This window comes from Taudactylus pleione, unplaced genomic scaffold (genome assembly GCF_031769625.1).
Source record: "Taudactylus pleione unplaced genomic scaffold, aTauple2 ptg003505l, whole genome shotgun sequence".
Lineage (NCBI taxonomy): Eukaryota > Metazoa > Chordata > Amphibia > Anura > Myobatrachidae > Taudactylus > Taudactylus pleione.
The window spans coordinates 1,062,443-1,075,376 of NW_028287850.1; the positions used below are offsets into that span (position 1 = coordinate 1,062,443).

Here is a 12,934-nt window from a genome sequence, read left to right on the forward strand (position 1 = left end):
TTTACTAACTACATCCCCTTACTACAACACTCCCAGGGATTCCTGTCACCGTCAGTAACCGCCTGTTACTGACTCATCCCACTGTGTCGTGGGCGAGTAAATCCATCGAAGGTTAGTAAATCTAATCCTAAATGCCTTCTGCTAGGCCCAGGGTAATTACCATGTTACTACCTTTACATTTGCCAGTAAATACAGAGACTGTATAAAAATTCTATTATCTATAAGTGCACTGTCTATATATTTAAACCTTTTTATATACTCTGTGTTCAACCCTACCCTATTCCTCACAGTACCATTATTCACACCCCAGCCCATACATCTAGCCTTGGGGTCCCAGACCCGAATCAGCCAACCCCTAGTGCTGTGACAACCTCGGACTCACCAGGCCTGTCCTCCACTTAGGACCCTGCATGGAGATTCTACCTCTGCCCGACCTCCACCCCGTCTGTCTCTGCTCATCTTGGGCAATGACACCTTACTGGTCTCTGCTACATCCTGGCCATCTGCACCTTGTGGGACCCTACATGAAGCAGGCCCCCTCTCCCTCAGCTTCCCTCATGGATTGCTGGGTCCCCTGTCCTGCTTCCCCTGAAGGTCTCTTACCCTTCATTCTAGATTGCAAACTCTAACGGCCAGGATAACCTACCCCCATTGTCTCCTGCTTGTCCACTCTGTGGGCCTGATTCAGACCCGCTCGCGAGCACTGAGCACTCGCAAGCGGGTCGTTGTTGCCCAAGTGCACATGCGCACGACGGAGGCGGCTCCGTCGTGCGCATGCGCAAGACCCGAATAGCGACGGCCAAGCCGTCGTTATGGGTCTCGCACCAAAGGGGGTGTGCTGTCGATGGTGATTGACAGCACGCCCCCTTTGGTGGGCGTGCCGGGGGCGTGGCTGCCCAGGCGGAGGCGTTCCCATGGAAACGCCTACCGTCTGGGGCCGGCCCCACTGACATCACAAGTGATGTCAGTGGGCGTGCTTTTGGCTCTGATGGAGCCAAAAACACTCCACTGCTTGCGGCAGCGAGACCCTACCGCAAGGCTGCACCGTTCTCCATGCAGCCCAGCCTGGCTTAGATCCCAGCAGCGCGTTTCACCGCAACATGTTAAATTGGGATCACCTACCTTCATCCCTGTGATGGCAACAAACCATCCATCCATCTACATGAGGAACTGTGGGCCTGATTCAGAGCCGCTCGTAAGCGGCCGCTCGTTTGTTCCGAGCGATGTTTGCACAACTGCGCATGCGTACGGATCGTAATAAGCATGCGCGAACCAGTCAGTGCAGCTGAAAATCGTTTGTTCGCTAAATAGCGAATGCCTGCTATTTTGAGTGACAGGAGGAGGCGTATGTGGGTGGTGACAGGGGAAGGTGCTTGAAAACGGGGAGTGGAGATCAGAACGCAGGCGTGCTTAAAGGTCTAAACGGGCGTTTTATGGGTGTGCATAATTAATACAGCAGCGTCATTAACCACGTCACTGGGTTATTTTATAGTCAGAACTGCTCGCATGATTACAGTAGGAAAAACCAACCACAAGAATAGCGAGCAGTTCATACCCTGGTCGATGTACTCGATTAATCTAATAGCGGAGATGACGTAGGATGCGAGTGGCCAGGGGGCGTAGTTTTCCAAAAAACGACCGCATGTTTTGTACGCTCGTTCAGACCTAGAGGCGTGAACAGACCGCAAAGAGCGAACGGTTTATTTGAATAGCCACCCCTTTTTTCTGAACGAGCGAGCGCAAATAACGTCCGGCTCTCAATCAGGCCCTGTGTGCGACTCTGTATGAGGCCCTGTAAGATATATACTATATGTGACACTTATCTTCCATGTACCTAGTGTGTGCACCAAGCCGTTATCCCCATATGCTCCGTACACGCTTATATTTGCACACAAACCACGTACACATTACACAGACACAATTTGCTGTATACCCATAACTCTGTGCATGCATAATATACACTCAGGAGCTCATTCAGACCTGATCGCAAGATGCAGCCGCTCGCTGGCAAAAAGGGGCCGGATATTTAAATTAAGAGCTCGCACTGCGTGGCGCAAGGATGCCCTCTATGTCTTAGCAAGCTACGGCACTGAGCGCTCGCTAGTGTATAAAGACGCCCCCTTTCCACTCGCAACACATGTCATCTCCAGGAATTGTAGGTTTCATCGGTAACATCGAGCGGCATCGGAGCTGCTCGCAGCCCTTGAGGTTGCCTTTCCCCGCCGCAAGCACAGCGATCAGTGCGGGCAGAAATACATGCAGGTGACGTGTACAATGACGCTACTTTGCTAATTATGCACGCCCTTTAAACTGCGTTTTGGCGGCCTGACACGCCTGCGTCCGTAACACCACTCCCCCGTTTACAAGCACCTTCCCCTGTTACCACCCACAAACAGCGCTGTCTGTCACTCAAAGCAGCGACCTGATAGTGGCTTACGAGCCACCAAAATCACATCGCAAAGACGGGCTTGCGCACTACGAATTACACACATGCGCAGACAGGCAAAATCGCTCAGAGCGAGCGCAACTTAGCGACCGGGTCTGAATCGGGTCCTCAGTACGGTATGGGATAACAGATCTGTGACATTTCTTGCACTAATTCAAAATAAAGTTACTGACTGAGGGGGAGAGTTATCAAATCTTGGAGAGGGATAAAGTACCAACCAATCCGCTTCTACCTGTCACGTTACAGCTTGTGCTAGAAAAATGACAGACGCTGATTGGCCGGTACTATTTCTTCCCATGTTCTCTCTCTCCAAGATTTGATGAATCTCCCTCTGAGGGTCTCCTTTTTGTAGCTTATATAATATTCTACACCCCCACCTATAATTTCCCCTTTGACCCCTGCCTGTCCTGTAAATGTTGCTAGTGGGCCGGTGATTGCCGGTCTGTGGCTGATGCAGAAATAGGCTGTAATATAATATATAAATGAAGGGGCTTGTAGGATGTTTCCGGCTCCTGTGTCCTGAGAGTCGCTGATGTAATTGTGATAACAAATTCACGTTTTCGGCTCCCGTGTGAGCTTGCGGGACTCTCTGGGCCTAATTCAGAGGTGCACGCAATGCCGCCGTTTGCGCAGTTGAATGATTATTTGTTACTGTGCATGTGCATAATATTCTGAAAACCCCTACAGCGCTTGGGTCATTCTGTCTGTACGCACGCTGGTAACAACACTGGCGAGGGAAAACCACGGGCGTTCCTGGGTGTTAACTGGGGAGGAGCCTGAAGCGAACATAAAAATTCCAACGCATTGGCGTGTTATGGGAGTGTCGCAGGCGTGTCAGTGAAAGCAGCTGCGTTCTCGTACGCAGAGCCGCAGCTCCAGGGGCCGTGTTTAGAAGGAGCTCAGACGGAGTCACTGTGTTAGCGTCCCTGGGCTGTGTGCCGGACTCCTACGTCTTCTGCTGACCATCTGCTGATCTTCTGCTGATCTTCTGCTTTGTAAGGCTCCGGTATACTCATACGTGGTCTGTGCTGCAGGTGGCCGTGGTGTGCGGCTCGTGCACAGCCGGTGGCGCTTACATTCCCACAATGGCAGAAGAAACCATCATGGTAGACCGGATTGGGACTATATTTCTGGCTGGGCCTCCGCTAGTTAAAGCTGCCACAGGAGAGGACGTGTCCGCAGAGGATCTCGGGGGAGCCAGGCTGCACTCCAGGTAAGAAAGTCTTATACTCTGCTTAGATGTGTTATGTCGGATTCTGATCAGGGGCGTTGGGCCCAATCCATTCTCTGCAGCAATTCTGATGCCCACAGGCGGTAACGCCGGAGATCTGTGCGCAATCTGGCTGGACGTGAGTGGCCACGGAGCGCAGAGCTGTTTAGGAGTGTGGCGAGGTGATGTGACGATGAAGGAGCATCTCCTGCTTCCAGGTCTGGGGTCAACCAGTGGTGATTCCCAATATCCGCACGTTTGCCACCTAAACGCAGAATTGGGCGCAGTTGGGCCCCAAATTGCAGACGCAGTTTCCATTATTTGAAATATAGGGCCATTTTCAATTAGAAGCGAAAAGTCGCCGTCATCGCTGGTTTCAGGCGCGAAAAAGTATCGCGCTCGTCCCCGCTTATCCCCGTTTTCAATTTCAAATCAGCAAAACGGCACCCGGCGAAACTTAAATCGACCAAAACTTCTGTCAGTTTTGGGGAAATCAGCCTGACAGCCCCCAAAAGATGCACTGACATGGGGGATCACTCTGAATACCCCTGAATAGCCCTGCTGAAGGTATTTGGCCACTTTAAATGGTCTCAGGTGCTTTGTTGCATTTTTTTTTTAAGTGATGAAGAATAGCATTTTTGAGGTTTTTTTTAGAGGAAATAACTAGTCCCATCAAATTTGGGGTACATGAAAATGGGTACTAGCATATTTTGAAGTTGCAATTGTGAAGTTTTAAAAAACTTGAAAAATCCACCTGCAATCATAAAAACACCTGGGGCATACTTGGGGACCCCCCTGGAGTCTGTTGCTAGTTTTTAACTTTGTACCCCAACTTTTGGTTTTTTTTTCGCCCCCAAAATGAAAGTACTTTCTTGGGGTGATCTTAATTTTTTTAATTTTTTTTGACAGTTTATCTTTGGGGGGCTGCCCAAAGGGTGTTGGTGGTTTTCTCACGTTTGCACCCCAAAACCTCAATTCTGCACTTTTTTCCGCCTGCTATTCATAAGCGAAACTTTTTCGCCAGGTCCATTGCATTGACTTTCTGCCTAGGCGAAAAGTATTTGGAACTTGAATACAGGGATAAGATGAAACCGGAGAAAATGACGTCATCGGCGAAAAAGTATCGCCGAAACTGACTATTTGCTTCTATTTGAATACGGCCCATAGCCGCAATTGCAGCTGTTCTGGAGGTGGCGACTATCTGAAAATGTGCACAGCGGCATATGTACCGGTCATACACCAGGCTTAAGGCCCCCATACATCAGCAATCTGAAAACCACAATTGAATAATTTGAAGATTTATTGCCCGATTTTAGGATTTCCCAATCGAGCAATCTGCACCCATACATTACATATCTATTTCAGTCATTTGCAGATCGATTGCAGCAAACACAGATCTGCCAATCTTGAAAGGCTCCATCATTTTACTAGTAACGGTCTGCAAATCTGCTGAACATGCCCATACACAAGCAATCTACAGCCCCTGTTTTAACAATTCCAATCACTTTTTGGTTGCAATCTGCGATCTGTGAATCCCCATACATTGCAGATTTTTATACACAATCGATCGCTGATGTATGGGAGGCCTTTACATCACACTTATGGGCCCCATACATCAGAGATGGATTGCCGCGATGCTGCAATCCAACATTTTTGATTTTGACGATCGCGATCAAAAAATTATCGCAATTGTCAAATCGTGGACATCTAACATGTCAAATGTCTGCGATCCGGCGATGGATCGAAGAACGTCGATGGTGGGCGATCGGAAATTTCTGATCGCATTGATCCGTCACAGATGTATGGGCACCTTAAGAGATCACCAGGAGGTACCTGCAGAGCATTTGCAATCATCCAAATGTAAATGGACCCTAGTGATGAGAACCATCATCGTCATCATCATTGGGCCTGATTCAGACCCACTCGCGAGCGGCTGACCGCTCGCAAGTGGGTCGATGGTGTGCACTGCGCATGCGGAGGGAGCTCCGTCGTGCGCATGCGCGAGACGCGACGAGCGAAGGACTTTCCTTCGCTCGTTGTGTCTGATCAAAGGGGGCGTGCTGTCGATGTTGATTGACAGCACGCCCCCTTTGAGCGAGCGCTCTGGTCAGAGCGTCCGGCTCTGAATCAGGGCCATTATCCGCTATTTGCACCAGCAAACCATGGGGCTGACTCTATGGCAGTTGCGGCAGCTTAATTTCTCCTTTATGCTAGTGTGAGCGCTGAATAACTGTGTGCCTGCCCGCGGATGGCCGCCCGGCACATTTTTTCCTTTCGTAGCTCTAGCCACCATTAGTACTGGGACTTGCATCCTCTCCCCGTGCTGGGTGCAAAAGGTCCGTCTGACGCAGATGCCCATTCTCCGTCCCCACTCTGCAAACCAGAACAGAGGTCGGCCGACATGCCAACGAGACTGGTCTGTTGTGTGAGATCGCATTGGTCGCCACCCAGAAATTGCCGCTCGTGTCCAAATCAGAACCAGTCAACCTGGTATTGCCTTTGAAATAATTGGCGCTTTAACAATACGGGCAGATTCGCAGGAATCTCGCCACAGCCTGCATCTCGCATGCAATTACATAACCCCCTTGTCTTTAAAATTATATCTAGACAAGTTTTGTTTTTTTACTAGACCAGACCATGCCAAACAGTCTGTAAAACTGCTGTATAAATTATAATCAGTAAGGGGCGCTGTGTGTAAATTTGGTGTAATGTGGATAAATAAATACGGAGGCCCCTCTAGTTATTATCTTTTGTATATTGTGTCTCCCACTCCCGTCTAGAGTCAGCGGATGTGTTGATCATTTTGCGTCTGCAGAATCTGATGCGTACAGCTGCGCCCGAATGATCATTTCCACCTTAAACTTTGACTCTCAGCCCGATGGCCCTGCAGAATTTGAGGAACCCATGTATGACACCAGTGAGTTAGCGGGCTTTGCACCTCGCGATTATAGCTGCACCTTGGATGTGAAACTGGTGAGTAAGTAGGTTGTCACGTACAATGTGTGGGACTGGTGAGTAAATAGGTTGTCACGTACAATGTGTGGGACTGGTGAGTAAATAGGTTGTCACGTACAGTGTGAGTAAACTGGGACTGGTGAGTAAATAGGTTGTCACGTACAGTGTGAGTAAACTGGGACTGGTGAGTAAATAGGTTGTCACGTACAGTGTGAGTAAACTGGGACTGGTGAGTAAATAGGTTGTCACGTACAATGTGTGGGACTGGTGAGTAAATAGGTTGTCACGTACAGTGTGAGTAAACTTGGACTGGTGAGTAAATAGGTTGTCACGTACAATGTGTGGGACTGGTGAGTAAATAGGTTGTCACGTACAGTGTGTGGGACTGGTGAGTAAGTAGGTTGTCACGTACAGTGTGTGGGACTGGTGAGTAAATAGGTTGTCACGTACAGTGTGTGGGACTGGTGAGTAAGTAGGTTGTCACGTACAGTGTGTGGGACTGGTGAGTAAGTAGGTTGTCACGTACAGTGTGTGGGACTGGTGAGTAGGTTGTCATGTACAGTGTATGGGACTGGTGAGTAAGTAGGTTGTCATGTACAGTGTGTGGGACTAGTCAGTAAGTAGGTCGTCATGTACAGTGTGTGGGACTGGTGAGTAAGGTTGTCACGTACAGTGTGTGGGACTGGTGAGTAAGTAGGTTGTCATGTACAGTGTGTTGGACTGGTGAGTAAGTAGGTTGTCATGTACAGTGTGTGGGACTGGTGAGTAAGTAGGTTGTCACGTACAGTGTGTTGGACTAGTCAGTAAGTAGGTTGTCACGTACAGTGTGTGGGACTGGTGAGTAAGTAGGTTTCACGTACAGTGTGTGGGACTGGTGAGTAAATAGGTTGTCACGTACAGTGGGCCTGATTCAGACCCGTTCGCAAGCGGGTCGATGGTGGCCTAGTGCGCACGCGTGAGCCCCGGAGCGAGCGCAAAAAGCGCTCGCTCCGGGACTCACTACAAAAGGGGCGGCTGTCGATGTTGTAGGTGTGGCGGAGGGGGTGGCTTCACAAACGGAGGCGTTCCCATGCGAACGCCTGCCGTTTGTGGGTGGCCCCACTGACATCACGATTTGAGCCAGAAGCTCTCTGGGGCTTGCGGCCACGAGACCCTACAACAAGGGTCTCGTCGCAAGCCTGATGGTCGCGATGGTCTTGACCATCGCGACCATCATCATGGCCGCTCGCTACAGCTGTGGGGGGTCACCCACAGCTATGCGAGCGGCCAGGAGGCCGCTCCTAAGAAAACCAGCTCCCGCCCTGATTCAGAGTGAGCGCTCGCTTTATGCGAGCGTCTCTGAATCAGGCCCAGTGTGTGGGACTGGTGAGTAAGTAGTTTGTCATGTACAGTGTGTGGGACTTGGCATTTACACTCTGCTCTTACTAAAGACTCCCCTGTTCTATCCTATTCCACTCTATGCTCTTACTAAACTCTTCCCTGTTCTATCCTATCCCACTCTATGCTCTTACTAAACTCTTCCCTGTTCTATCCTATACCACTCTATGCTCTTACTAAACACTCCCCTGTTCTATCCTATACCACTCTATGCTCTTACTAAACTCTTCCCTGTTCTATCCTGTCCCACTCTATGCTCTTACTAAACACTCCCCTGTTCTATCCTGTCCCACTCTATGCTCTTACTAAACACTCCCCTGTTCTATCCTGTCCCACTCTATGCTCTTACTAAACTCTTCCCTGTTCTATCCTGTCCCACTCTATGCTCTTACTAAACTCTTCCCTGTTCTATCCTATACCACTCTATGCTCTTACTAAACACTCCCCTGTTCTATCCTATCCCACTCTATGCTCTTACTAAACTCTTCCCTGTTCTATCCTATCCCACTCTATGCTCTTACTAAACTCTTCCCTGTTCTATCCTATACCACTCTATGCTCTTACTAAACACTCCCCTGTTCTATCCTATCCCACTCTATGCTCTTACTAAACTCTTCCCTGTTCTATCCTATCCCACTCTATGCTCTTACTAAACACTCCCCTGTTCTATCCTATACCACTCTATGCTCTTACTAAACTCTTCCCTGTTCTATCCTATACCACTCTATGCTCTTACTAAACACTCCCCTGTTCTATCCTATACCACTCTATGCTCTTACTAAACTCTTCCCTGTTCTATCCTATACCACTCTATGCTCTTACTAAACACTCCCCTGTTCTATCCTATCCCACTCTATGCTCTTACTAAACACTCCCCTGTTCTATCCTATACCACTCTATGCTCTTACTAAACTCTTCCCTGTTCTATCCTATCCCACTCTATGCTCTTACTAAACACTCCCCTGTTCTATCCTGTCCCACTCTATGCTCTTACTAAACTCTTCCCTGTTCTATCCTGTCCCACTCTATGCTCTTACTAAACACTCCCCTGTTCTATCCTGTCCCACTCTATGCTCTTACTAAACACTCCCCTGTTCTATCCTGTCCCACTCTATGCTCTTACTAAACTCTTCCCTGTTCTATCCTGTCCCACTCTATGCTCTTACTAAACTCTTCCCTGTTCTATCCTATCCCACTCTATGCTCTTACTAACACTCCCCTGTTCTATCCTGTCCCACTCTATGCTCTTACTAAACTCTTCCCTGTTCTATCCTATCCCACTCTATGCTCTTACTAAACTCTTCCCTGTTCTATCCTATACCACTCTATGCTCTTACTAAACACTCCCCTGTTCTATCCTATACCACTCTATGCTCTTACTAAACTCTTCCCTGTTCTATCCTATCCCACTCTATGCTCTTACTAACACTCCCCTGTTCTATCCTATACCACTCTATGCTCTTACTAAACACTTCCCTGTTCTATCCTATACCACTCTATGCTCTTACTAAACTCTTCCCTGTTCTATCCTATACCACTCTATGCTCTTACTAAACACTCCCCTGTTCTATCCTGTCCCACTCTATGCTCTTACTAACACTCCCCTGTTCTATCCTGTCCCACTCTATGCTCTTACTAAACTCTTCCCTGTTCTATCCTATACCACTCTATGCTCTTACTAAACACTCCCCTGTTCTATCCTATACCACTCTATGCTCTTACTAAACACTCCCCTGTTCTATCCTATCCCACTCTGTGCTCTTACTAAACTCTTCCCTGTTCTATCCTATACCACTCTATGCTCTTACTAAACACTCCCCTGTTCTATCCTATTCCACTGTATGCTCTTACTAACACTCCCCTGTTCTATCCTGTCCCACTCTATGCTATTACTAACACTCCCCTGTTCTATCCTGTCCCACTCTATGCTATTACTAAACACTCCCCTGTTCTATCCTAACCCACTCTATGCTATTACTAACACTCCCCTGTTCTATCCTGTCCCACTCTATGCTATTACTAACACTCCCCTGTTCTATCCTGTCCCACTCTATGCTCTTACTAAACTCTTCCCTGTTCTATCCTGTCCCACTCTATGCTGTTACTAAACACTTCCCTGTACTATCCTATTCCACTCTATGCTCTTACTAAACACTCATCTGTTCTATCCTGTCCCACTCTATGCTCTTTCTAATTACTGATCTGTAACCTGTAGTTTCAAAGGAAACTATGATTGAGTAACGTAGCATTTAGTAATGGACTTGATATTCTATGTGGCAGATCACATACTTACTAGTAACCTTTCTATGGATTAGCAGAATCTCGGTTATATATTGTTTGACGATCTCTGCAGATTCTCAGCCGCCTGGTAGATGGCAGTAAGTTCCTGGAATTCAAAGCCGACTATGGAACCACCCTGGTAACAGGATTTTCATCAATTGAAGGGTATGTTCCAAAAATGTTTACTTTTTGCTAATACTATGCTTCCAGGTATCTGGGCTCCCTCCTAGGATGTCTGCACTGGTGTAGCACATTCATATGCAGGGACATTGTACTGGAAATCACATTAAGGGCCTCATTTACTAACGAGTTTTATCACCAAAACGAGTGATAAATGTCACTGTGTATGATAAGTGATGCTCCAGCCAATCAGCTCCCATCTGTCACCTGTTAGAAAAATGACAGTTGGTAGCTGATTGGTTGGAGCACTATTTATCATACACAGAGAAATATCACTAGTTTTGGTGATAAAACTCGTTAGTAAATGGGGGCCTAAGGGGCATATATATGAAAGCTTGATGTGAGATAAAATTGTGAGATATATATCACCAACCAATCAGCTTCTAACTTACATTTTGCAGGCTGTTTTTAAGAAGTGATAGTTTGGAGCTGATTGGTTGATGATATATATTTCACAATTTTATCTCACATCAAGCTTTGATACGTATTCCCTAAGTCTTAAACATATCTGTTATAATAAAGCAGATGGCGAATTCCATGGTCTTTTCATTAAGGCTGCACCTATATAACACACTTTATTAAGGTTCCCATCCCGTTAGCTGAAGCTCCTGGTGCTTCTATATACACAGCTGTGTTTTCTGGATTCCAAAATACAGATTTAACAAATCGAATTCAAACTTAAATAGCGTCAGAGGATGGTTCTGAGCCGGGACGACCAATCCCAAGCTGCGGTTTCTTTATTGACTTAATGCTTATAACAAGCGGTGCCTCTTTCCAGGTAACAAACACCTTTTTGGGATCTGGTTAGTGCATACAAGTTTATAGGAGTTACCAGTAGTAAATGTAGGAATAGCAGCCTGTCTCAAAGAGAAGGTTATAAATACACTTTTATGTTCCATTTGATTGATCATTATTACTGAAAGAACTCATCGAGGAAGAAACTAACAGGCGGTGAAACGCGTTTCCAACACCAAATGCACAGCGACTACCACTTGCGCAATCTGCACATAATCCATTTACAATACATTTTCTACTTCAGGGTCCATAGGGTATCCACAGGATACCTTGGGGTATAGGTGTGACATCAGTCGCAGGGCACCAAAGAGTTAAGCTTTCAGCCTCCCAGGATGCACTAGGTCCCCCTCCTATACCCCGCCCCCGAGCCAAGGCACCCCAGTTTAGTTTGGTGCCCGGCCGGAGTCGGGTTACACCTGTTGGAGTGGGGGCTAGAAGAGCCCCTGAAGCTTATTCTTCATGCAGCTGTGGCTGCACAACTGGATGAACAGCATGGACAGTCAGTCCTGACGTCCATGCTGTCTTCCCTACACCCCGCCGGTACCAGAACGCCGGTACTGATCCGGGGATGCTGGTGGGCGTCTGGGGTCACAGCTAGCGGTGACCCCAGATGCTCCGGACCATGGCCGGATTCAAGGGGGACAGAGGTAAGCAGCGGGGTCCCGCGGTGGGTCCCCGCTGATCACATGGTCCTAAGTCCCCAGGCAGGGGGCTCCCTGGGGACTGGCTGCAGCGTGGAGCCAGGCGACCAACCTGCGCTTCCACTACCCCCTGGGACAGCGGACCGCAGCAGAGCGGTAGCGCTGCGGCGTCCCAGGGGTTAAATGCATGCCAGGGGAGCGCGCCTTCCCTGTCTCACAGCCGGCGCCTCCCCCGCTGCACACAGCCCTCTCTGCATGCTGCCGACTGGTCCTGTGGCAGCGCTCCTCCCCCAGGCCAGCCTCCTCTCTGCTCCTCGGCGGCCATCTTCTCCAGAACGCATGGTGAACGCTGCTGGAAGCGCTGGAAGGAAGCATCGTGGTCTGGGTCCCCCCGCATACCTCTCCTCCGCTGTGGTCAGGTCTGTGTATGCAGCGCTGTGTCCTACCAGGCCCTGTGTCTGTGTAGTTGAGTGATCAGCGCTGTTAGTGCAGGAATTGTTATTTTTCTGCATTGTATGTGACTGTGCTAGCGCTGCTGCCTGTAATCTTTTCTCTCTAAACTGTCAGCTTTATTACTGTCCCTGTTCTTTCTGCTAAAGCCCTTGCGGTGCGGTGCTGCAGGGTGGTCTCTCGCCTATTTAATACTTAATTGGTGAGAGAGGTCACATACGTGGTGCCATCATGTCTGAAAGTGATTTTCCCCTCCGGCTACAGTGTACCACGTGCAAAGTACCGTTAGCGGAGGGGGAGGGTAGCGCGGAGGGCCTTTGCCGGCAGTGTTTGTCCATGGCGCGGCCTATTACGGTTACAGCACCGGTACAGGAGCCGCCCTGGGCTTGTTTCGCTCAGGCGTTAACAGCTTTAGTGGGCCAGTTAGCTCCGCAGCCCGCGTTTACTCCGATGGGTTTGTCCCAGCAGTCTGTGGTGTCGTCACCCATGCAGGGGTTCCCACGACAATTGGTGGTACCCCACAGTCTCCCTATTTCCCCGCTCCCGGGTTCTCAGGAGCCAGCGTGGGTTAACTCCCTGACGAGTTCTGTACAGCACTTG

At 48.7% G+C, this 12,934-nt stretch overlaps 1 protein-coding gene across 1 annotated transcript in view; it reads left to right on the forward strand.

The window, feature by feature from the left end:
- The window catches only part of LOC148430683 (methylcrotonoyl-CoA carboxylase beta chain, mitochondrial-like), a 41,417-nt gene that overhangs the window by 17,831 nt on the left and 10,652 nt on the right, over window positions 1–12,934 (forward strand). The window contains exons 5-7 of the mRNA XM_088466559.1: window positions 3,481–3,659; window positions 6,437–6,629; window positions 10,342–10,433. Coding sequence (XP_088322685.1) covers window positions 3,481–3,659; window positions 6,437–6,629; window positions 10,342–10,433 — 464 coding nt within the window. The remainder of the gene's footprint in view (window positions 1–3,480; window positions 3,660–6,436; window positions 6,630–10,341; window positions 10,434–12,934) is intronic.